This window comes from Colletotrichum tamarilloi (assembly GCF_030869305.1).
Source record: "Colletotrichum tamarilloi strain Tom-12 chromosome Unknown Scaffold_1.1, whole genome shotgun sequence".
In the NCBI taxonomy this organism is placed as follows: domain Eukaryota; kingdom Fungi; phylum Ascomycota; class Sordariomycetes; order Glomerellales; family Glomerellaceae; genus Colletotrichum; species Colletotrichum tamarilloi.
The window spans coordinates 507,661-530,629 of NW_026849384.1; the positions used below are offsets into that span (position 1 = coordinate 507,661).

A 22,969-nucleotide genomic window follows, 5' to 3' on the forward strand; every position below is an offset into this window, starting at 1 on the left:
AACCTCACCCGTCGTAGAAAGCAGCCACCTAAAAGTACCGCACGAGATCCGGGCCACACGCTTAAATTTCAATCGCCATGCTGAGTTCACCCTGAACTCTAGAAAAGTGCTATGAAAATCGCACTTTTGGCGGGGACTGTTCATCGCTCATTTCCTTGTCCTCTGCAGAGAAGCGCAGGCGGCGCACAGGTCTGGCGGGTTCCCCTCCCAAGTCTCCGTTGCCTTCAGGCTTGGAACTACGCGAGCGCTTAAGACCGCCCATGTTTGTACCATTTGCCAGCTCATCCTTGACCACCGTCGACTTCATCTCCGTGCCATTTGCCAGAGTATCCTCTTCCGAAGACTGACCGCCAGCAAAACTGCTGCCAAAGATTGGCTGAGGGCGCTTCAGCGGAATGGCCTGCGCCAAGTAATCTTTCTGGTCCTTTGGAAGAGGTATAATGCCGACGTTCAAGATCCAGTTGTAGATGGGTTGATCGTCTATGATGGACTTGCACTTCCAATGCTCAAACTGCGACATGGTCTTCTTGCGCTCCATGATGACTTCTTCGATGCTGTCCCGGAGGACGAGCGTCTCGACCGTCACGGGTTTCTGCTGACTGATGCGCCGGGCTCTGCCAATGGCTTGGGCTTGGATCTGGGGGTTCAGAACGGGGTTGATAAAGTAGATTCGCGAGGCAGCCCTCATGTCGAGACCAATAGCGGCCTGCGACAAGTCCATGAGAATGACCCTGGATATTTTCTTAGCATACGCAAAAAAACGAGAGTCCACTGAAAACGAACCTGATCGTAGGGTTGTTATTGAAAGTGTCCACGTACTCCATCTTCCGGGCATACGTGAGCTTGCTGGCATAAATCAGGTGACGCACGTGAATCTGGATCACAATGTTAATTCGGAATCACCTGTCGTCGAAATGCTCAAACTCACTACTTCAAGAAGACCCGCCAGATACCATGCCACATTCTCATTCTCGTAGAAGATGATCATCTTCTCTTTTTCTTGGTGCTCGACCACAGCGTCGATAAGGTATGAGAGCTTTGCTGACACGGTGGAAACCAGCATCGCCTTCTTCAGATCGTCTGGAAGTTGCTCCAGCTCGGGCACGGGCTCAGCGGGCTTCGAGGCAGTAGACTTCAGGTGCCGAGGAACCCGTTCACCTCCCAGTCTCGTATTGCCAGCGAGAACCCCTGGAGACTTTGACGGCCGGTGGTCAACCGCGACACCCTGTGCCCCGGACATGATCTGATCGGCTTGCTCTTTACGACCCTCAAATTCCAGTTGACCGTTGAGTAGACTATTCAGCTTCGTGGGCTTACCCATGGCAGAGGCGATCAGCTTCTGCGCGGTAAGTACCATGCCAGCATCGGTACAAGTAGGATTAGCGTCTCGATCGTCGAGGGACCAGGCAGAGCCCACGCCATTGGGGAGAAAGTCGCGGATGAAGATGGGGACCTCGTTATACTTGTTGCTGAAGTCTTTGAGTTGGTTTTCGATGGCAACGTGGGCAACTTCAACGGCCTGTTTCAGAAGAGCTTCGTCTTTCTCGCTGATGAGAACCTTTTTCTCTTGGAGGAAAGTCTCTGCAGTTTCGAGTGCCTTGAGTATATCGTCCTTAGCGAAGAAGACACCACCGAAGAAACTGGATTGCTTCAAGTTGTGAACCAACTGGAGCAGGGCCTTGCGTTGACGAGCGTGGAAGAAGTAATCCATGTCGACTCTTTGAGACTGGACGGCGTTGAAGATGATCATCATCGAGAAGATGTTAAGCGACAACTTGTCTTGGTATGAACCTTCCAATACAATAACGTTCTCGTTGACTGATGGAAGCAGGGTGTTAAGCTCCGACAGTCGATGCCTGACGATGAGAGAGTTCAGTGTAGCGCGCAGCACCCCCATGCGGCCGGTCGACCGGGAGCTATGCTTCGGCTGCATCACGTACACTGCCCAATCTGCCGTCGTATCTCCTGTTTCGTGTACGCTATTGGACCAAGGTCGAGCATTGAGGTACAGCGATGATATCGCGCCAATCTTCTCCAAGTCTCCCTTTTCCGCCTCGGCGAGGGCTGCCGCCTTGTCGGTATTATTTTTGTCGTCGGGATGGGTATCGTTGAAGTGTTGGTCGTCTACACCGAATAAGCCAGTGGCTGGCGTACCGGTCACAATCCAGCGAGCAGAGATGTGAAGTGCGTCAATAGCTAGGAGGACATTGCTCTTGTTGTTTATCTTCGCGTAGCCTATCTTGTGCCCTTCGTCGACTATACAGCGCTTAAAGTGGACTTCTGCCAGTGGACACCCCATCATCATAGTTTCTCTCCATACCCTATCGAGCCGTGACTGGGTAATGAGGACGAGGTCATATGCTGCGAGGACTTGAGAGTTGGGAATTTCCTCCTTCTGGCTAGTCAACTTCAGGACCTTAAGACCCGCCGGGTTTCCTGGGTGGACGGTGTGCTTTTCGATTTCCTGGATCCATTGTTGAACAAGGTTGTTGGGGACGATCACTATGGATGCATGAGTGTGTCGGACTTTCTTTGCCGGGTTACCAACAGAATTTTCATGCCGCCGAAGGCGCTTGGGAGGCTCCTCGGGGACGTGGTAGCGGCTGGGGTTGCGGCGGATTGCTGCTATGCACTTGTCGTACTCCAGCTCTTGGTTCGCATCATAGACGTTGAAGAAGATCTTCCAAGGAGCTCCTTTGATGTTGGCATTCGAGGCTGCCATATCAGCGAGTGATCCAATCTTCCTCCTTACGCGCACGTCGCTCCCTTGGTAAATATCGGGGGTGCGGGTCGACAAATGTCGAGTCGCCAAGATGACGGCCAGACAGATCAGGGTCTTGCCTGCGCCCATCTGCTCGGCCAATATACCGCCTCTGACACCATCGTAGAACCTTGGTTCCTTGACGAGGGCTCCGGAGCTAGTATCGTAGTAGTAGGCTACACCATTTTGGTCGATTCCTTTGGCAATTCTTGGATCCAGGAACTGGCCAGGTTCACTTTCGCGCTGAATCATGACCGCAGCTGAGCGACGCTGGTAGTCGTAAAGCTTCGACGTATCATTCATACCAGGCAGGTTGCCTTCGAGTACGTTGTAAATGGCATCTTGTTCAAATGGGTTGGTGACAACATGGGGCGCCGGGTCCGGGGAAGGAATGCTGTTGAACATCTGGAGCAACGAGGTTGAGTCATGAGAGTCTTCTTCATCTCTGAAGACATGTTCGAGTGTGGTTGGAGTCGAAGTGAGCTGGCCAGACCAGGCCTCTTGAGAAAAGTCGAGTTGGGCAATGAGAGCTCTGCGTGATCTTCTTAGCCTAGTGCGGTCTCGGTCGATGGCCTTATTGTCGACGTCGTCAGGCAAGGCATAAATTCTTGCGGTTCCGCGTTCTCCATCCTCCGCGCGAACGAGAAGATGAACTCGGATCCACTTCTCAACCACGAGGTTCTTGTAGTTCTTGAAAGCCGCAGACAAGAGGAAGGTATCCTCTACATGATCGAATGGCTTGGGGGCTCTGACGCCTTTGGCAGGTTTCGTCGGCGCAATGATGCCCCATCTTCCGAATCTCTTCTCCAACAGCTTCCACTCTTCAGCTGTAAGCTCAGTGTTTTCCCGCGTGATGACAAGGCTTCCTAATGGAATGAAACTCGATGGTGACGCCATCAAGCGTGATAACAGGCCACCGTAGTGCGTCCAGTTGATCAAGAAGCAAAATAGTACTTATCATTCATAAAAAGCCGCGTAAGTCTTGCTCCTGAATGAGTATAGATGGGAATTTGGATTTTGCAAGTGACAGGTTGATGAGATTGGATGGTTGCTGATGTTTCAGTGTAAGAGGAAGGTGAGAGTAGGTGAGTGAGGCGAGGTAAGTTTGGAGACGCATTGGAGCCTAGGTACAGTGCAAACAACCGCCGGACACAGTTTGTGTGTGCTTTCCGCCCTGCGGAATGAACAGTGCGACTTCGCGAGCAGATGTTAAAGAAGGTATAGCTTTGTAATTCACCCAACTCAATAATTGGTTCTCATTTTCACGTCTCTCTCAGCATCATCTGAATTATTTAGTCAACGAATTAAATCAGAAATTTGGCTCCCCAGCGCGCAAACTCCCATCGCCCATGTTTCGTGTCCCATGTCCTTCAACCCCAATCATGACCAAGACGAGGATAACGCCAAACGACTCTCAAGTTGCTCTCTAACACCAACCATGCCTATCATGGCAAGCAGTTCACAACTCTAGTTTTTCTTGCCCTTGGGCGCGGAGGTGGCGCTGAACGAGACGCTCTGGCTGGTCTTACCCTTGGAGGCCGTGTCGGTCTTGACGTTGTTGTCGAGCTTCTTCTGCTCGGCGTCGATCTTGGCCTGGTTACTGGCGCCCTGTGCTTGCTGCACCTGGAGAGCGAGAACCTCGAGCTGGAGCTTGAGGACCTTGTTCTTGATCTTGCCGACCTTCAGGGCATCGGCATCGGTTCCGGACGCCTTGGCAATGGCGTCGTTGAAACCGCCGGCGTCGGTCTCGGCACCCTCTGCGGCGACGCGGGCCGCCTGGAGAATGGCCAAGTCATCCTTGCTGACTCCAGCAAGGTCAGCCTTGATCTGAGCAACCTAATGGAGCGGTCAGCGTCGTCGTCTCGCGAGTGGAAGCGTGTGATGGTAGCTTACGGGGAACTTCTGGGCAACCTCAGCAAGAGCGTTACCAGCGGTGCCGTCAGAGACTTGGAACTGAGAGTAGTCCTGAACGGACAGAAGCTTGGCCTGGCGCTTTTCAGCTCCCTCGATGGGGGCGGAGAGACCAGTAGCGGCCAGGGTGAAGAGAACGGCGATCTTGGAGAAGTACATGTTGTTCGAAGGTTGTCGAAAGGCGTGGGTAGTTTGGTACTAGTAATATTTACAGTTATAAAGATATTGTCCGGCAAAGAATGAATGAAACAGCGCTGCTGTGATGAATGAGAGGAAGGTTGATTATGGAGTTTGATGTATTGCTGATAATAAGAGGAGCAAAAGAAGGAGGCAGTAGATGGTCGGGGCAGCGGGAGGATCTTATACCAAAACTCCCTATAGTACCACAGTCTATTCATGTTCGTCTCCTCCATCCTAACCACACGCAAGGCTGTGCCCGTGGGCCCCGCGGCCTCCCTCTGACCTCTTCGTGGCTCGACGGGCGACTCTTTTTTCGTCCGTCTGACAGGCACCTCATCTCACATCCGTCACAAAACAACCCCATAGATGCCATGCTCCTGAGTCGTCCGAACCAGCATCACAAGCCCGTGATGGCTCATGGGCGTCTCATCCGAGCCTGGCTGCAACATAAGGGTTGGGCGGTTGCATCAACAAGACCAGCCAAAGCCAGGTTCGACCCCTGATGGACTCCATCGAGGAGACAAGCTTCTTTGCCAAGTAGCGGATCGACGAGCAACGTCGATTGTTCTCTCGGCGAGCCACGATCCAATCATATGCCGCCGTTACATCCTTGTAACCTATAACCTGCGCAATTTCTGCCAATTCGAACCGTCGGCTACCGAACAGGCTCTTCCATCTTCTCGTGTGTGTGTGTGTGTTGGAAGTTTTGGCCTTGTGGCTGTTGCGAGTTTGAAGTCTGTCGAAGATCATGGTGGATCTGCCTCATACCCATGGCAGCTAAGCCCAATCGGGCCATCGCTACCTGCCCGTCTGGACAATGTGGGGCGGCTGCCACCGGTAGGCTCATGGGAACGGGTGGGATGGAACGACCAGATGGTGCAAACTGCAAGGTACGGCCACTTTTCCGTCACTCTCTTGAGTCTCTATTCCCACTTCTTTAACATCTTAAAACTTCCCCCGTCAACATTCTGCCCAGAAGCGATCCCGGAGTCGTTCCCGTCTTGGCCATTTGGCGCCCCATGAGCCTCATTGCTTCGCCATTAGTACTCCTGGCCCATATTACTTTCTTCGGATGACCAGATCCGCGAAAGAGGCAACACATGGGATGCCATCACTCGCTCGCAGCCTACCTTACACAGTAGGTAAGAGCCACATGACGAGAAGTCTCCAGTCTCCAGTAGAGGTTGCGTCCGACTCAAGCTTCGAGATCCTCCGTGCCACCTGACATCTTTGAACACTACCCCTTTCCTCGGCTGCAGTAGCCTCCAAAAAATAGGTCGAAGCAGTCGCAGTCACCCATATTGACGGAATCCTGTGAGCGTGTTTCGAGCCTTGGCCCTACCTAGTATTGGGCTCTGCCATTTCATGCAACCCCCGCCTCAGGAGATCGGACGTTGACCCTCCCGATGAAATCTAATAATTTCGGCACCACCTGCCGAAAGCCTTGCTCCCTTGCAGACACCAACAGAAATGGCCGTCTCTTGTTAGCCGTCGACCTTTTACAAAGTTAGACGACATCTCATATCGGGACGTCAAGTGAACCTTGTCCCGGATGGCGGGCGGCACTATATGCGAACGACTGAGTCGAGAGCCCCCTCCCCTTTTTTACGGCCGTCAGATCTCTAACGACCGCGTTTGGATCGACGACGTTGAAAAGTCTTTTTTTCTTTTCAACCTTTTTACTTGACTTGTCATTGAATCGTTTCTAGACATGACTCAGCCTCAACATTACGGTGCTTGAGCCTGGGGTTCAATTGCATCATGGATAGAGCGCTTCTTGGCGAAACAAGCGCTGTTTTCCCGCTCAGTGCAGAACTCAATCGACGACCAGGGCAGCTGTCATGTTCCAGAAAGAGGGAGAAAGAGTTTAACAGTTCAACAAGTCTGATTCGGGGGTATCTACTGATGATACCCACGTGTGAAAAACGAAAGCTAGGTATATACGTGTACCAAGGAGCCATCTCCTCCCTCTAACGCCATGTCTTCCCATCATGCCTCGAAAAAGAAAAGAAAAAGGTTTCAAAAGGGGTAATCTATCCAGTAGATGAAGAAGAAGTGAAAACAGTGTGTCGTAAATGTCGTCAAAAAGGACCATGACAGAAACCAGCCTCCAAACGCCTTTGTACTTGCGTCCACCACCTGAGTCTAGACCTGTATAACGTTCACTCCAAATGAGTCAAATGAGTTTTGCCACCCCCATTCTGCATCTCGTGTCTCTTTGCTCTTGTAAAAGAGTAGCTCAGTTTAGTAACCAGTTGCTCCAGGAATGGCCGAGACGCCAGGGATCGGTGCTGAAGGCAGCGCCGTCGGAATGCCAGCAGCAGCCGCGCTGGGAGCAACCGAAGCAGCGGCAGCCGACGCGCCGCCGTCAGCCTGGTAAACCTTGACCGAGTTGATGAGCCAAAACGCCTCGGTGAAGGCCTGCGGGTTAGCCGCGACGTAGTCGGAGCACTGGGGCGCGAGCGCCGTGCACTCGGCGTTCTGCTCCCATACTTTGCCGGCCCAGTCGCCGCACAGGGCCGTGTTGAAGACGAGGTTCTGCTGCTTAAAGTGCGAGGAGATGTCGCACCCGGAACCGCCGTTGAACTTGGCCAGGGGCTGGCCCCAGGAGGAAGGAACCGGGTTGCCCGAGCTGACGTCGCCGGGGATGGCGCTGCGCGGGAAGAACCAGACCGAAATGGCCTGGGAGTTGAAGTCGACGGCGTAGACGCCGCCGCCGATGGCGTTGAAGCCGTCGCCGTAGTTTTGGTTGCTCGAGGTGGACTGGCCGCAGCCCGTAGAGGCGCTGCCGGCGTTGCAGTCCTTTTCCTTGAGGGTTGTGGAGGAGATTGTGCCGTCGTTGGTGATGCTGCAACCGGGTCCCGTGTGGAGGGTCACGGCGTTGGACTCTTGCGTGTTGACTCCCTCAATGATGTCAATCTCACCCGAGTTGGGCCTGTAAATTATGTCAGTAGGTCATTTCATATCGTCACCACGGCTCATGGAGTACTCATGCAGCACTCATACAAAGGCAAACTTACCAGTTGGGGCCAAACATCCAAAAGGCGGGCCAGACACCGCAACTGCTAGTAGGCATGTGCTGGATATCAGCGACGAACAAGCCCGTGTCAAATGCCTTGTTCGACGTGACCCTCACCGACTGGCGTCCCTGGCCCTTGGTCTTCGAGTCGACACCGAGGTAGATGCCGCCTCGGGCGTAGCCCGCGAGGCCGCTGGTGTTGGCCGTCACGGCGCTCGTGTAGATCTGCGAGCCCTTGGTCGGGTCTGGCTGGTCGAAAAAGCTAAACTCGTTGAAGAAGTTTGAGCTGTCGTAGTTGTCGTGCAGGACGTACTTCTGCTGCTGTGCCTGGGCCGGCCCGGTGTGGCAGCAGAGGAGGAGGGCGGCGGCGCCCACCAGTACCGTCTTGATGCTCTGAGAAGGCATGGCTGAGGATATTCTCTCGAGATCGAGATCCTTCTTGTCTGATGAAAAGGGAAGAAAGGAGGGGTTTGAGACCTTTTTGAGAAATGCTCCTCTTCGGGGTTCTATTTGGCTTGTATCCTTTCGGTTTAACTCTGCCGGGCTGGAAGAGGTAGGTAGTCGAGTGCTGGGATGAGGGTCGATGAGAGCCACAAAAGGAGGATAAGATGTCTGAAGAATATGAATCAAAAAAGGGATCAGGGAGAGTCAAAGGGTCATCTAAAAGATGAATGAAGTGAAGTAGGAAGAAAATGAATGTCGTCGTATGTTCTGGAGTGAGCCGGTCACTGTAGGTGGTTGGTAGGAGAGAAGTTTCTCGTGTGTGTGTGGTGTGTTGCGTCGTCCAAGTCTGGGCAAGACTTCAAGAAAGGGAGAAAAGAGGGGTGGCCCAAGGCCTCTGAGGAATCTGAACCGTTTTTTTCTTTCCAATAGTCCAAAGGAGTGGAAACCCAAGGGCAGAGAGACACACACGATGCGGCTGGGAGCTCTTGGTAGTGGGGTGTTGAGGAGAGAGGATCTCGGCGGCCTCAGCTTCAAAGGGTGGGCAAGAAAGAAAACTCCCGAGAGACTCGTGTCGACTCGGTGATGGTGAGCAATGACGCACAGCGTGGTTGGTTTGCTTGCTCTGGACCCTGATTTTGCTCAAAAGATCTGACTGACGCGGTGAGTGAGACCGGTGGACTTGTGTCGTTGCGCTTGGCAAGAAAGGTGACCAGATGAGGCAAGGTGAATGGGACCAAAAAAGAGTCAGAGGGTTGTAAGAAGGAGTGAAACCTCTGGTGATGACGATAACTTCAGCCGGAAAAGGATTGAAACGGCTGTTGCCTGCCTCCTGGGTGGCTGATGAGAGAGAATGAGAGAAGAGAATGAGTGCCTCGAGGGGGCTGTAAGAAGAGAAGAGAAGACGAAGAAAAGACGTCTGAAGGAGGCTGAACAGAGTCCTTGAGTGTTTAAGCACGACACATCACGGACTCATGAGCCTCAACCACATTGGGGAATGCAGCCAGCTAAATACGGCTCGAGGTTTCCTGTGGTGTAGACTGGTGGTGTGGGGAGGGCGACAAGGTGAGCAAGCACCCCGGCCACCGGACAACATTTGGGGATCATGAAAGGTGACCTATCTGATCTCTCCATCTCTCGTCTGTTCTACCGAGTTCTAGGTACCCGAGGCCAGGCCACGTACACGCCGCACAAAGGGCATGGGTGGTTTTGGGAACCATGGTGAGACTTTTTTTTCCTTCCTGGCCTCCCATCTCTTTCTGAGTCTATATGCCATCTCGGCCCAACTCCCGGGGGTCCTTGCCCCACGTCTCCATGTATGTGGTTGCGTTGCGCCGAGTGTGTGCTCGAGGGTTCACTTTCCAACGAACGACAGGTCCTTGTTTCAATATGTTTACCCGCCAAGGCTTGACAGAATTACCAGGGGAACCCCCGGGGGAGATCCATAAAGCGAAGACGGGATGATAGGGGAGGGTCCAGCCCGTTTCGTTCTTTTCCCGTGCCGAAGAAGCCATATGTGTGGTGGGTGCTGTACATTGAGCATGCGAGTCGCCTGCTCTGCCGAGGCGAGATCCAAGTCGAAGGTGGCAGTCAGCGCGAGCAGGGTGAGTTTGTGCGTGCTTTTTGAAAGAAGAAACTGGGGACCGGGGGATCATCATGTAGATTCAACGGGTAGGGGCAAAAAGAGGGTGATCGTCAATGGGTACTTTGCCTTCACGTTAGTACCCTATAGGCTATAGCACGAGTATGGGGGGCTTGCGTGGTTCCAAGATGGGACGGGAGAGTAAAAAGGAAACAACTTAGGGGGAAGAGGAAGTTACTCAGGGGAGAAGGGCCAGCCAACGAACGGTCGAGAGCAAGGGAGGACGAAAGACAGACAGGACCGCAAATGGGAAGACGTTTGAAGGTCGGGTTGGATGTCAAAGATTCTAGACGTGGAGTCGGGCGTTAGGTTGTGGTGGGTGGGCGGTTGTGAAGGTGTGGTGTTGGTCGTCTCTGAAACTTGGGCCCCCCATGCCAGGGGCGGGCGGACGGACGTCCAATCGTCTCGCTCCCGCGCCGGCGGGGCCCGTCAGTCTGGAGCACGCGGCACCCACTCGCCTTAGCGGCGGCGGCTCTCTTTCCCAGTCTTTTCTTCCTCAGTGGCTCTGAAGACCTCTGCTACCGTGGTACATCACCGTGCTCCCCCTGCTTCTGTGGGTGCTCTAGCTCTGATCCATGTATCTTTCTTTCCCAGACTGGGGCAAAGATAAGGTACCAGATGAACGCTGCTGCAGAGGCGACGGCAGTCAAGGCTCAAGTGAACTTAGGTATTGCGCTGAGTCGCTGACAGACTGACAGAGTAAGCGAGAGTCGCCCGCAGCTGTCTATCACTCCCTCAGACTAATGCAACCTTTTCCCCCTGACAAGAAAGGAGAGGGCGCTAGAGACCTGACTTCGTCGGCCCCTGCATCGGCTCTGTCGCTCGTGGGTTGGTGGGGTTCGACGTTCCCTCGAGGGGCTTGGGAGGTTGAAACATTTGCAGAACACATTGGCATACCCAGAAGACGGGACTCGCAAGAGGGAGGCAGATGGAGGGGCACGCCGCACGAGGGGGACAGTCTGACAAGACTGTAGACGGGCCGAATTGAAACATTTGCCCAACCGCACTCACACATCATGATACATCACACACACTCTCACTCACCTCACTCACCTTGGCTACTCACCCACTCACCTCACTCACTTTGCCACGCACTCACGTAGCATTGCGCACAAGCATATTTCCCCCGATTCTATTCAAACCAAACAACTCTCTCTCGTCACACGGACTCAATCCAATCCATGAGACTCAGCCTCGGACTCGACTCAACTTTCATGAGTTTCGTGCAAACCGTAGTCCTACAGATCCTACTCTCATCGCATCAGCCTCACTCAGGAATGTTCGAGCCTCGAGCCGCCTAGAACAACAGGGCACGCGTGGTGGCGCCAAGATCCACATTATGAGACATTTAGACCGACTGATTCTTTCTTGTCCTTTTTTATCTTTTAATAGTCTTCAGGTTTTTTTTTTGCTTCTTCGAGGTGTCAACCATCGTAGTACCTAGATATCCCTCGGCACCCTTGCCCACGAGTCGCCAGGGCTCATATTAGCCGCTGACGAAACCGCCTGCATCGCATCCTCACAGCACATTGGGAAAAGCGCAAAAAGAGAAGAGTTCATGCTTCTCAAACACACTTACACACATATAGTACGTACACATATACGCACGCATGTGGTACTGTTCTACGAATACTACTCAATCCTTTTTTGCCGATACCCGTTTTCTCCTCATGAACCCCCTCTTCGTCCTTCAAGGGCTTTTGTCTACTCCTTTTCGGGGGGAACCATCTGCGTGCGATCTTACTATAGTTGGGACGAAACACGCGCTTCGTTGAAGATCGACCCCTTCCCCGTTCCCCATTCACCCCTTGTGCCGTGCGCCCGCGGCAAAGCGGCCATGCAGAGAAGATGGCACGGTGGATGGGAAACAAATCTTTCGCCATTGCAAAAAGGTGGATATCCATCCCCATTGACATCCCTCATCTGCTCAACGCGCCACTCTGTCTCACAAGTAAACGTCGCATTCTCTCTCACAGCCATGGGATTTGGGACCGCAATGTTGGGATAAGTACGAAGCTACAGACGCATTTTCCATGCAAGCAACGCGATCAGTGTCGGGATAGGGAAAAATGAATGATTGCTGAGGCCAAAAAAAAAAAAAAAATATCCCAAAGCTCCAGGGTACCAGTACCCCTTCGAGGGCCCTCCCTCCACATTCCCAGGGGTTCTAGAAGCAGGGGACGCGACGATCGCCCCGAAGAAAACAAGCTGTCGCCATCCCGAACAGCCGGCGCGGGCAGATCAATATATTCGGAACTCGCAAAGTCCACATCTCCCCGTCCCCAGAAGCCCTGGACGGAGCCCCTGTGGTCGTAAGTGCCGAGCCCTGACTGCTGCCGCCATCTGCTTGAATCAAGACGAAAAGGACGGCGCGATTGCGGGTAACCCAATGAGTTGGCAAAGGAGTCAGTCAGTCATGGAGACGGATTGATACGTGTCAATCCTCAGAGTCACCATTTGCGCTTTGGTTTCTTTTTTGATCGTTGCTTCATGCTCCTGGTTCTTCGAGTGGGCTATCTCAAAGCACGTACCGAAGCAGCAATTCTTCCGCAGAAAAAACAATGCAACAAAAAAAAAATTGATACTCAGACCGCCGCCACTTAAGGTAAGGTACCTGATAAGAGGCGAAAGGGAACCTTCCATCCTTTGTAGACTGGTCACGTCCCGGCGGCAAAGAGTCGCTCCCGGAGTGGAACCGGGGCACCCGCATCACCGCCGCGCCACCCGTTAGCCGCCCCCCGACACGCCTCGACAAAGTCTCAGTGCCGAAGGAAACGTCGCTGGCGAGCCACTTTGCAGCTGCCACAATGCTTATTATCTCTTCTTGAGTCCAAATCGACATGTACCTGTTCCCACAACTTGAAAGTCCCGGTGTTGTTCACAACGCATGTTGGAAATGGCGCAAGCGCTCCGCTTCATAACTAGCTGTGGAATCAAGTTGTCGTGTTCTTGTTTGCCATCTTGCTAATACGGTGGTCAGGGTCCGGTGGCAACGATCCATGCTCGCGATGGCCCAGCAAAAGTGTGTTCCTTTCACAGCTTGACTTCCTCCCCAACTGTCAATCGTCCCCTCACTCGATTTTGAAGCGAGCTTCTTCCTTACACACACGCTAGGATTTGGCAAAAGAAGATTGCGAACAAAGTACTCGTTGCCGGCCAGTACTTTGAGAGAGGCGGAATATCTGCTCCCTCTTAACTAATCCTGGCCGTTAATCCCCATCCTCGTGCAAGGAACAGCCTGCCATCGCCACCTAGCCCATCCCCGGTACCTCTCCTCAGGGGCGGCATTGATAAGCTTGTTTGTTTTCAATGCTCCCCCTCGATAAGGCTACCATTGTGTCCGGCACCAATGTCAGACCATATCGGTAATAAATCTCCAAGCCCAAGGAAGCATTCATCACAACAGTCGATCGTCATGCAAGAAAGTCACCATCGGCTATGTGATAGGTAGAAGAGACACGTACAAGTGGTAAGGTAGACAAGGCATAGATTCATCACGCCACCTATGTGCAAGCCACCTGTCACGGAGCTTCCTAAGGAGCTGGCGGAGGCTCTTCATGCCAGAAATTCTTTCAGGCGGCTCTGCTCCTCATATACTTCCACGCATATTCTGCAAGTACCATGGCGTACACGTCTAATGTAACACGAACAAAAGATTCAGGGCCCGGAAAACAAGAACAGCACCCCAAATTTTTATACATCTCAACATGAGAGAAAAGTCTCCTCCGAATACTCCTAACCGCCTTCAACAATGAACGCCCTTCGTTTTCGAAATGTTATCCCTTGGTCCGTGAAACCGCTGCTGTGAACGGGTTCTGCTTCTTGTTTTTTTTCATACCGCTCATGAGGGGTGTAGACGTCAGGTTCCCCAAGCTCCCGGGCTTCGCATGCGTATATGTGTAGTATGCAAGATAGGTAATTCCCATTGATAAACAGGACGTTGGAAGTGAAACACGGTTGACCAGCCGTTATTAGATGGCCCAACGGTGATGCGCAAAGACGTATCAGGGCCGTGTCTTGGTGAATCGTCAGCCGTCTCAGAGCTTGACCTTTTGGCCGGTGATCTTCTCCCAGATGACAGCAATGAGATCCTCCTTGAAACGTTCCCACGGATTGCGGTTCAGATAATAGCTGAGCTCGCGGTAGTTGTACATCTCACCCCAGCAATCGCGACCCCATTCGCAGCCGGCCATGTTGACGAGGAAGTCTCGGTCCTTCTGGTCGTAGTGGATACGAGTGTCGTTCCCGTTCTCGGAGCAAGCGCCTGGCGGAAAAGCGTTGATCATGCGCTGAGGGAGGAAGGCCGTGTGTTTGCGGATCCAGGGCTGCGTTTTGTAGAGCTGCTCCAGAGCGTCCTGCTCCTTGTGTTCCCATTCCATGTGCTTCTGCTCGTAGGCGACGGGATCCCACCACACATCCAGCATGCGATCAGCCCAATTGCCTCTCTTTACGAAGAAGGAGCCGAGGTTGAAACCAGAGCAGTCCTGGGAGAGGATCAGGTTGACCGATTCAGCCTTTCCATCGCCAATCGGGCTTCGGGACTCCTCGTCCAGGTAAGGATCGGTGAAAGGATGGCTAATGTTCAGAGGGTTGTACTCGTTGATGTCGCGGTAGACGTGTTTGCTTATGTCGTTGAAGATATGGTTCTGTAAGGGATAAGATAGTTCCATGACGTAGGTGTTCAAGTCGAGCCACCAAACCCTGAACCCATTGTTAGTTCAATCACGCTGAGAATTGAGCGCTGCGACATACCATTCAGCCTTTGGATACTTGCGGAAGGCGGAGCGCACAAAGTCGACCTTCTCCCAGCTCTCGCGCCATTCGTGTGCGTATCGCTTCTTGGTGCTCATGTCTACGATCTCAAGATCATATCCCCATCGGTTGGCGTACTTCTTCTTGTTCCGTACACTGTCTCGCTCAATAGCCCATTCACGGGCCCCTTTCCACTCCATGACACCTCCTCCGATATTGGCGGCCAAGATAATGACATACTTTTGGCCTCCACCAAAGTGTCTTCGCCAGTGGTAGACGAGAGCTGCGAGATGGTTAGCGAGGAAAGGAGACTCGAGTCGAGAGGAGGAACGTACGAGTGTTGTAGAAGATGGTCATCGCGAGGGTGAAGAGGAGCAGGATCAGCAGGCGCAGCTTCATCTTCCTGCCCATGCGCGCGAAAATGTTCCGTATCCTTCCCACGAGGGGAACCTTCTGTGCCGCCCATGATCCTCGCCCCAGTTTGTCCTTTTCCTTCTCGACATATGGACTCTGGTTGTTGAACCGCGGTAGGCTGCTTGATATCCGGCGCATGTGTCGTGTGAAGAAGCCTTGGTTCTGGGTAGAAAAGGACGGGTAACCGTTCATACCAACGGTCCTCATCTTGCTCTCCCAAGGGGTAGAAGCGCCGTTGGATGCTGAGAAGCCTCTACTCGGACTCGATCGACCGCTGGTGTTGATGGTCAGGCCAGGGCTGGCCCAACCGCCTCCAGGTATAGGCGAGGGACTGCGCGAGAGCGACATTGCGGTGTTGGGGGTGCCTGCAGCGATAAAAGAACACGAGCTGTCAGCAAGCGGGTCCCGTCATTCGATTGTCCAACCCGTATTCACATCGGTGGCATGTCGGTATACGGGGGGTTGGAAGACGTAGACGTGTGCGAATAGGTGTACCACGGGCCGGACTGGGAGTTGAGGAAAAGGACGGGAGGATGATGCAGGACAAGACGTACCTGGAATTGGCGCAAGACCAGGCTGCTGGCCGTGGACTCCCAGGAATTGGGGAGAGCCACGGTCGCCTGGGCCGTCAACGTTGACTGCAAGACCGCCAGATGCAGAGGAGCGGCGTCGATGATGTGAACGTGCTGGCCTGCGATCGCTGAAGGACGAAGAGGCGGCGAATTGCTGTGATTGATCCAGGATGAAAGATTATCGAGGGTTGTGACCAGATGGCACTTTACGAGCCGTCTGGTTACAACGCGATAGCCAAGAAGAAGTATTCGCTAAAGGTGTTGGGGAAGGGGGTCGATGTATCCGAAAAAGGGGGTCCCCTCTCTCTCTTCGGAATAGGCAGAATGGCTTCTGGTGGTTCGTGGAATTCAGGGTGAGGCTGTACAGGTAACCCAGCCAGGGGAAGGTGTTTTGCTGCGTGGGCAGGGCAGGTCGATACAGGACCTGGTTGGTAAGGTAGAAGCTCGGAGGATTATGGACGGCAGACAGCCAGAGCCTAGGTGTTAGGAATTGGTGGCTCGGTTCGGTGGTGCTTCTCCCGTAGTAGTGTCGATGCGACGGGGACAGGTGTACGGAGTAGACAGACAGATAGAAAAGTGTTAGGGAGGAGGGCGAAGTGGAGGAGAGTCGTCTTCCGGCTGGGTCACTTTTTTTTTTCGCGAGGGTGTTCCTTCGCGGCGCTGGTGGCTGCAGCAGGAAAGAGAGACCGGGAATTGACCGCCTGCTGCCACTGGCGTGGGGTGGAAAGGGAGGGGAAGAGCACGCGGAGACAGGATTACCACAGTACGTGAAGGTACCTAGGTAGGGGGCAGGGATGATTGCTGACGGATGACAACTGAGCCAAATGAAGCAGAAGCTGTGGAGGCCGACAATGGAATTCCGAATCTCACAGGCAAATATGAGTAAGATATTGGCAGAGGGGAATGTTTGATTCGTAAGATTCAAGAAAGGGCCGTTTCCCTTTTGTGCGACTATTTGTTGATTTCCTCCTTTGATCGTCTCGTATCTGCAAAGGGAATGGGCTGGGCTCAAGCTGGGCAATAATACCTGAAGGGAGGCCGTCCATCCCGGTTGGCCATCGTCCAGTCCATCCCACCGTCAGTCTCTCTTCTAAAAAAGGGCACTTAATTTTGTATTGCTAACCCCTTCTCGCCCGTAGTCCAGTATAGATGCAGAAATCTGGTGCGTCTAATCTTTTTTCAGATGGAACGTCTTTGCTGGGTGCCAGGATGCCAAGGTTTCAGGGCTTCTAGCGGTCCGCTGACATTAAATCACGGGCCCTGCATTGACTCGGGTAGCTTGCACACGGCGACAACGTTCATGCCGCAGCAGTGAGACAGGTCAAGTGTACTTTGAGACTGGTTGTTTAAAGTAATAGGCTCGAAGCCTCCTCAAACTCTCTCCTCTCAATAACCCCGGATTAGCAGCAATTGACATATCAATCGTCTGAATATCGTGATAAGAACGATGTCATAATCATGGATGTTATCTGCCCAAAAAAAGAAAGAAGAAAAGAAAAGAAAAGTTTATGAATAAATCATCCTGAATTGAGTTCACCTGATACATGTACAGATTGAGCCAAGGGAGGAAAAGAATACAATCTAGGGCATTCACGAACCTGTCGCAATCGTCAGGGATACCAAATAGCTTGCTGAGGTAAGGAGGTAACAAAAAACGCTTTCTAGCCAAGACATGAACTTTAACGCATTTCAATGCGGCCCTTGAATACCTTACACAGACAGATCTCGCATGTGCTGAAATGAGATGCTAGTGGATGTCGAGTGACGCTGCTCAGCATGGCATCAAGTGGTGTACCTACCTGTCATTCAGCCCTTGAGGCGCGTCTTGCTAATTGGCAAGAATTGCACGATGTTACATCTAGTGGTTTCCGCCCCGGAACCAGACTTTCGAGCGACAAACTGCGGTATAACAATTCTAGACCACATGATGCTTGCCATGTTTGATCCTCCCGATTGGAGATTGCGTTCAAGATCGAGTGGAGCTGTCTCTCGTCTTCCGCCTCAAGTCCAGACCAGTTTTTAAATTAACAGCGGTGTTTCGGTGACGCCAGCATTACAGCAAAGATGCCAACTCCACAGCCAGCGTCTTGTACGAATACTCCTGCCGAAACAACCGCGCCAAAGTTCATTCATATACTGGCGTTGCACGCCGATGACGAAAACTGTATGAATCATACATAATCCCAAGATGTTAATGCTCCTCTTTCGCCCTGCTCTTTGGAACGGCAAGGTTTTCGATTCAGAAAGCCCGAGCCCTCCCTCGTCCATTGCGAGGCAGCTAGCCGCACAGCCACTCACCCAATCAATGCTCATCGTCCACCTGCTCAGGACCTGAGACCGGATTTGTATGGCCCTGTAATTCCATCCCACAGCCATGACAACAACCAAATCCCAAAGCTATGGTAAATGAGGGGTGACGGCTGGCGTGCAGACACGTAACTTGTAAGATAGGATGACGGGCTGGAAGGAAAACCTGTACCTCTGCCCACCAATGGCATACGTCGTGGCATCGGGAAGACGTTCCAGCCGGCGAGGCGTGATACCCGAGTTCTTGACTCGATCGCTTCCGATGCCGATGCTTTACTGCATTCCGACGCGTTGCTGGCTCGTGGAGGACTCGACAACACCTTGAGTGCTTTGGCAGGTGTGGCATATTTTGCTATGACGTCCTGTATGAGCATTCCAATTTGACAAGATCGGAATGTAGCGCGTATAGTGCGAGACTCACATTCGACACACAACGAAAAACGGGCTAGCTGAAACGTTTCGACATGGCTAGCCAGCCAGTCACTGACTTGTTCTCAACTTTGAGATATCAGCTAGAAAGTGAGCAATTCAGCTTTGGAGTTGACAAAACCCGGCCCGGGCAGCGGCATACAATTGTCTCGGGTCTCCACTTCTTCGGCAAGGTTAGGTGCGGAAGATGATCCTTTAACGGCGGCAGGCGTACGGACTCGGTGAAAGGTGAATCTAATACCTACACTTGTATCTGGCGGGAAATCTATTAATAAGACCAGAGTGGCGTAGGTATGAGTCTTCAGCCACACCTTGTTCAAGCCACCCACACCTACCACAACTTCCCCAAACTCACTCACTCAAACCACACACAGTCATTTGGCTCATCGTGGTTCACTGAATGATATGATTCGGCTACGCGAGATGAGCCAACACTCTGTTCATGGATGTCCTGCATGCCGCTACATCCCGCAGAGCCGTCCTGCCCTCCATGTAACCGCGGCCAAATGAATGGCCAGCGTTGCGGTTGCCTGTGCAGGCCCGAGAGCTGGCCAGCGGCACCACGGCCAATCAGAAGCTCGAGATGTCCAACTGGGCGCCTACCTCATACTGCGAACTGCATCGTCCAGCCAAACATCGCGAGGCCTGGCCGTGACCCATGAACTCAAAGCCGCCGCGTGGTGATTCGGCCCTAGTCATATAATGAAGCTACCTGCTCCTGCCGCGCCATTGCCCTCCTGCTTGTTTCGTGTTTTCAGACGTAGTTGAACGAATCTCGGTGGGTGGCTATCCGTTTTCCCTTTTGTTGTTCATTGTGCGCCTATTCACGACTCACAGCCGAGTATTCCATGTGGGAGAGTTCGTTGTCAATCATTGTAGCACTTTCTTTGGACCTGCCGCTCTTTCCCTCTTTGCTTCCTTCCCCAAAATATCCACCAGCATCTCTCTCAAAGCCACGCCTTTGTTCCAGCTTGACACCACCTCGACCAGAGAAGCCTTTCAGTGATTCGTTCATTCATTCTCATTCAGAATTTTCTTGAGAGGCTCGAAACCTTTGCATCCTCATCGAATCAGTTTATCACTTCGGAGTCGATCTACGCGCATTGTCCCTCCAAAGTTGTGTTCTGAAGTCTCGGAACTTCCTACATCAACATGTCCTCCAACGGGCCCACCGTGCCTCAACGGCAGCCATACGATCACCGGCATGATAACGAGAGGGAAGACTGGGAGGAGTGGGAAGATGAAGATGTGGTCACCCCAATCATGGACGATGACCAAGAGCTCATCATGGACAAGACGGCCGCTCCCAGTCCCCTGAGACCAAACAAACCGGTTTCGACGAGATATTCACAGCCACGGTATTCAGTCCAGAAGCTGAGGCGTCTCAAGTCCCGCCAACGGCAAAAGGCGCAGAACGCCAAAGCAGGGATCAAGGTGGTTACAGACATGGCAACGTTGCGACAGCAGCAACAGGCTCAACCGACCCGGATTCCTGATCTCCAGCAGCCCAAGTTTGTCGATGCAGCAGCACTGAGGGCCCTTGAGGGGTCACCTAACTCCGCGTCAGTCGGCAATTGGAACTGGCTGAAGATGAAGAAGTCGGACCCAAACGCAAAGTCTCCTCAAAGCGCTGGCCGCAGCCCCCTGGAGCAGGACCTATCCCCAAACGACCGCCCGATTGTCATTGGCATCGCGTTGCCGTCAGAGATGGCCGACAGAGAAATCAGCCCCCAAACAGCCATCATTGAGACACCGCATGATCTGCCGCCGAAATATACCAATAAGCCTACCACGACGGGTAAAGCAGACACTGTCACTCCATTGACTCCCTCACAACAGAGATCTGTGTGGAGCCCAGACACACCAGATACCACCTCCCCTTTCCAGTCACCGCACCGCACTTCCAGCATTTATTCTCAAGCAACTGGTCTTGGTGTTGGTATTGGTGTTGCTCACGACGCTCCTCCTGTTCCTGCAGTGCCTTCTACCTACAAGCAACAGGAAAGAGTAGTCAGCGTGGTCCTCAAGAATAGGGATGATGAGGACGATGATGGAGGCAGCCCATGCACCTTGTTTGAGGAGGATGGGACGGCCTCGAACCGGCCAAAGCCAACAAAGGTCAAGGAGGCATCAAAGAGCCCAGACAGCGCGGCAACGCAGACTCGTGGTTGGTGGGATCATATCACGACACCCTTTCTAGAGAGGAAGAGCCCTATTGTCCCACCCCAGAAGAGTGAATCACAGCCTGTCAAATCATCAGCGCCTGAGGACTGGTGGAGTGAAAAGGGCGCCAGGGTCTTGGTCTCGGAAACAAAAGCCTTGCAGCCTACGGTATTCAAGCCACAAGAAGTTCAACAAGTTATTGTTCAGCGACCAGGCCTTCCAGCATCTCCAAGGCCATCACCACGCAATATAGAGGCGCCGATAGTCAGAGTTCCTACTCCGAGAAGGACCCCATCACCACTCATGGACAGACGGGATCCTTCACCCGCGTCGTCTTCTCGATCAGCTACTCCACGACTTCAGCCCCGGTCAGAGAAAACTCAGCTTGCCGAACCCAGCCCAGCTCCTTCAGAGCAGCCGCCCCCATACTCTCCTCCTCCTCAGCAGAAGGCCGTGCGGTACCGAGCTGTCTTCCCTGCGGGCCACCCTTTGCAGGCACTTTATCCCCCGTCTCCGGGACCAATCTCGCCAGCCATCAACGGAACAATGAGTTCCCAAGGCGGCATCAACATGACCGACATACCCTTGACACCAGCGCCAAGAGGCAACAGCCCTGCTCCTGGGCAGCAAGGCCGCCTTCCAGAACGATTCGCTGGCACGTTTGTGCCGCCGGAACACTTCCTTGCAGCAGAAGGGAACGGTCATCGCGTTGAACGACAGCGTCGTCGCCACGAAAAGGAAGAAATTGCAGCTCGCAAAGCTGGAGGCTTCTGGAAAGGCCGTGGGTGCATTCCGGCGAATGGATGCTATGGTCGCAGCGGTCGTGAAGGTCGAAAGAGAAGACGTGTTTGCCTTGGCATATGCGGAGCTAGTCTTTTCCTCAGCATTCTCATCATCGTTCTTTGCGTTACCCTCATCCCGCGAAACCACGCCTCTGCACCAGTTGACAGCATCTTTCTCAACCTCACAAACTTCCCTCCGATGCCAACTGGGGTTCTCTCAGTTGTTGGCCCGGACAACACCGCCGCAGTCACCGGCTGCAGTAGCCCTTCGACTGTTTGGAGCTGCGCACTTCCCAAGGAAGAACAGGAATCTGTGGCCCCCAACCGTCCCAACCAGCCGACTTTCACCATGCAGATCCAATGGGATAACAACACGCGCAATCTCTGGAATGTGCCAAATGGTGAACCCCCTCGGCCCGGATCTACCTCTGGGAAGCGCCATTTGAACCTTGGCGGCATCGTAGCTAGGGCAAGGGCACTCATCAAAAGACAGAACCCAGTTTTCACACCCAACCCAGCCCCTCCTTCCTTTGAGGAAATGTACTTCCTCGGAAACACAACCGATGGCATTGTCTCCAGCGAGAAAGCTGGCGAACCGACTCCATTCTATCTCAGCATCCTCAAGTCCGCCAGTGAAACAGTTGGCCCCAACGCTCTGGGCAAGCGTCAGAGTTCGGGAAACTCTACTGATGACTTTGGCATCAGACTACCGGCTCCAGATCTCGAGGCAGATGGCACTGGAGCCCCCGCACAGCTCTTCCCTCATGCTGTCCAGCAGCCCTTACGGCTTTATGATCGCGGCCTCCCGACTGAGCACTACGGTTTCTACACCTACTTCAAGCGCACCATCTACCTCAAGTCCGTCACTACCCTCAACGGGACTGAGGACGAGAGCAATGTGCCGCTCGACAAAGACGGCGGATCCCGCAGGAGCGAGGCCAAGTTCCTTGTGACGTGGTCTCAGACGCGTTTCCTCGTCCAGATCTGGACCCGCTCGGCGAACACCACGCAGCTCCTCACCACCCCCGGCACCATGCCTTACCCCGTCACGATCAAGACGGACACCCACGGCGGAGAGTCGGGCGAGAAGTTCGTGTGGCACTGGCCCGTGAATGATCGCCAGGGCATCGATACGAGTACACCGAAGCTTCTCCCTAATGATATCGGCTTTGGTGGAACGACTGTGAACCCTCGAAAGGATAAGAATGCTTCTTTTGGCGGTTTCGATGGTGGTACCGGCGGCTGCCGCTGCGAGTGGGTCAATTTTATTGCCAGGAGGGATAGTGGTAACTAAAGATGAGGAAAACTTTACAGACATTCATGATAGTTGAACGTCGGCAAGGATATAAGGGCCGACTTGTATATGAACTCGAACAGGATCTTGGAGTTGGAAACAGGGATGACATCAGCATTATTAGCATTACTACGATTGCATGGTTGGTAAACAGGAGGAAAAGGATTTCAAAAATGCATGGCAGCTAGAATCTGCACAAAATCTTAATCAATGAACTCTTCAAGATGCTTTAATCGCAAGCATAAGTACATGTGTAAGTAGATTCGCTAAAGAAGATGGAGTTTTCGTGCGCGATACGTCCC

General features: G+C 53.1%; 5 protein-coding genes across 5 annotated transcripts; 1 reads left to right on the top strand and 4 right to left on the bottom strand.

Annotated features, from left to right (window-relative positions):
* Positions 1–109: 109 nt before the first annotated feature.
* On the bottom strand, positions 110–3,658 carry CTAM01_00172 (uncharacterized protein; the record flags this gene model as incomplete). Its single annotated transcript, XM_060516226.1, has 3 exons — positions 110–731; positions 784–875; positions 929–3,658. The coding sequence occupies 3 exons, from the start codon at positions 3,656–3,658 to the stop codon at positions 110–112; spliced, it is 3,444 nt and encodes a 1,147-aa protein (XP_060388852.1).
* Positions 3,659–4,228: 570 nt separating this feature from the next.
* CTAM01_00173 (uncharacterized protein) lies at positions 4,229–4,831 on the bottom strand (the record flags this gene model as incomplete). Its single annotated transcript, XM_060516227.1, has 2 exons — positions 4,229–4,597; positions 4,655–4,831. The coding sequence occupies 2 exons, from the start codon at positions 4,829–4,831 to the stop codon at positions 4,229–4,231; spliced, it is 546 nt and encodes a 181-aa protein (XP_060388853.1).
* A 2,265-nt stretch (positions 4,832–7,096) lies between these two features.
* CTAM01_00174 (tat pathway signal sequence) lies at positions 7,097–8,276 on the bottom strand (the record flags this gene model as incomplete). Its single annotated transcript, XM_060516228.1, has 2 exons — positions 7,097–7,787; positions 7,873–8,276. The coding sequence occupies 2 exons, from the start codon at positions 8,274–8,276 to the stop codon at positions 7,097–7,099; spliced, it is 1,095 nt and encodes a 364-aa protein (XP_060388854.1).
* A 5,715-nt stretch (positions 8,277–13,991) lies between these two features.
* Positions 13,992–15,468, bottom strand: CTAM01_00175 (galactosyl transferase GMA12/MNN10 family protein; the record flags this gene model as incomplete). The annotated part of the gene is made up of 3 exons (XM_060516229.1): positions 13,992–14,655; positions 14,707–14,989; positions 15,042–15,468. The coding sequence occupies 3 exons, from the start codon at positions 15,466–15,468 to the stop codon at positions 13,992–13,994; spliced, it is 1,374 nt and encodes a 457-aa protein (XP_060388855.1).
* A 4,112-nt stretch (positions 15,469–19,580) lies between these two features.
* CTAM01_00176 (uncharacterized protein) lies at positions 19,581–22,667 on the top strand (the record flags this gene model as incomplete). The annotated part of the gene is made up of 1 exon (XM_060516230.1): positions 19,581–22,667. One exon carries the CDS (start codon positions 19,581–19,583, stop codon positions 22,665–22,667), a length of 3,087 nt encoding a protein of 1,028 aa, XP_060388856.1.
* Between the last annotated feature and the right edge of the window lie 302 nt (positions 22,668–22,969).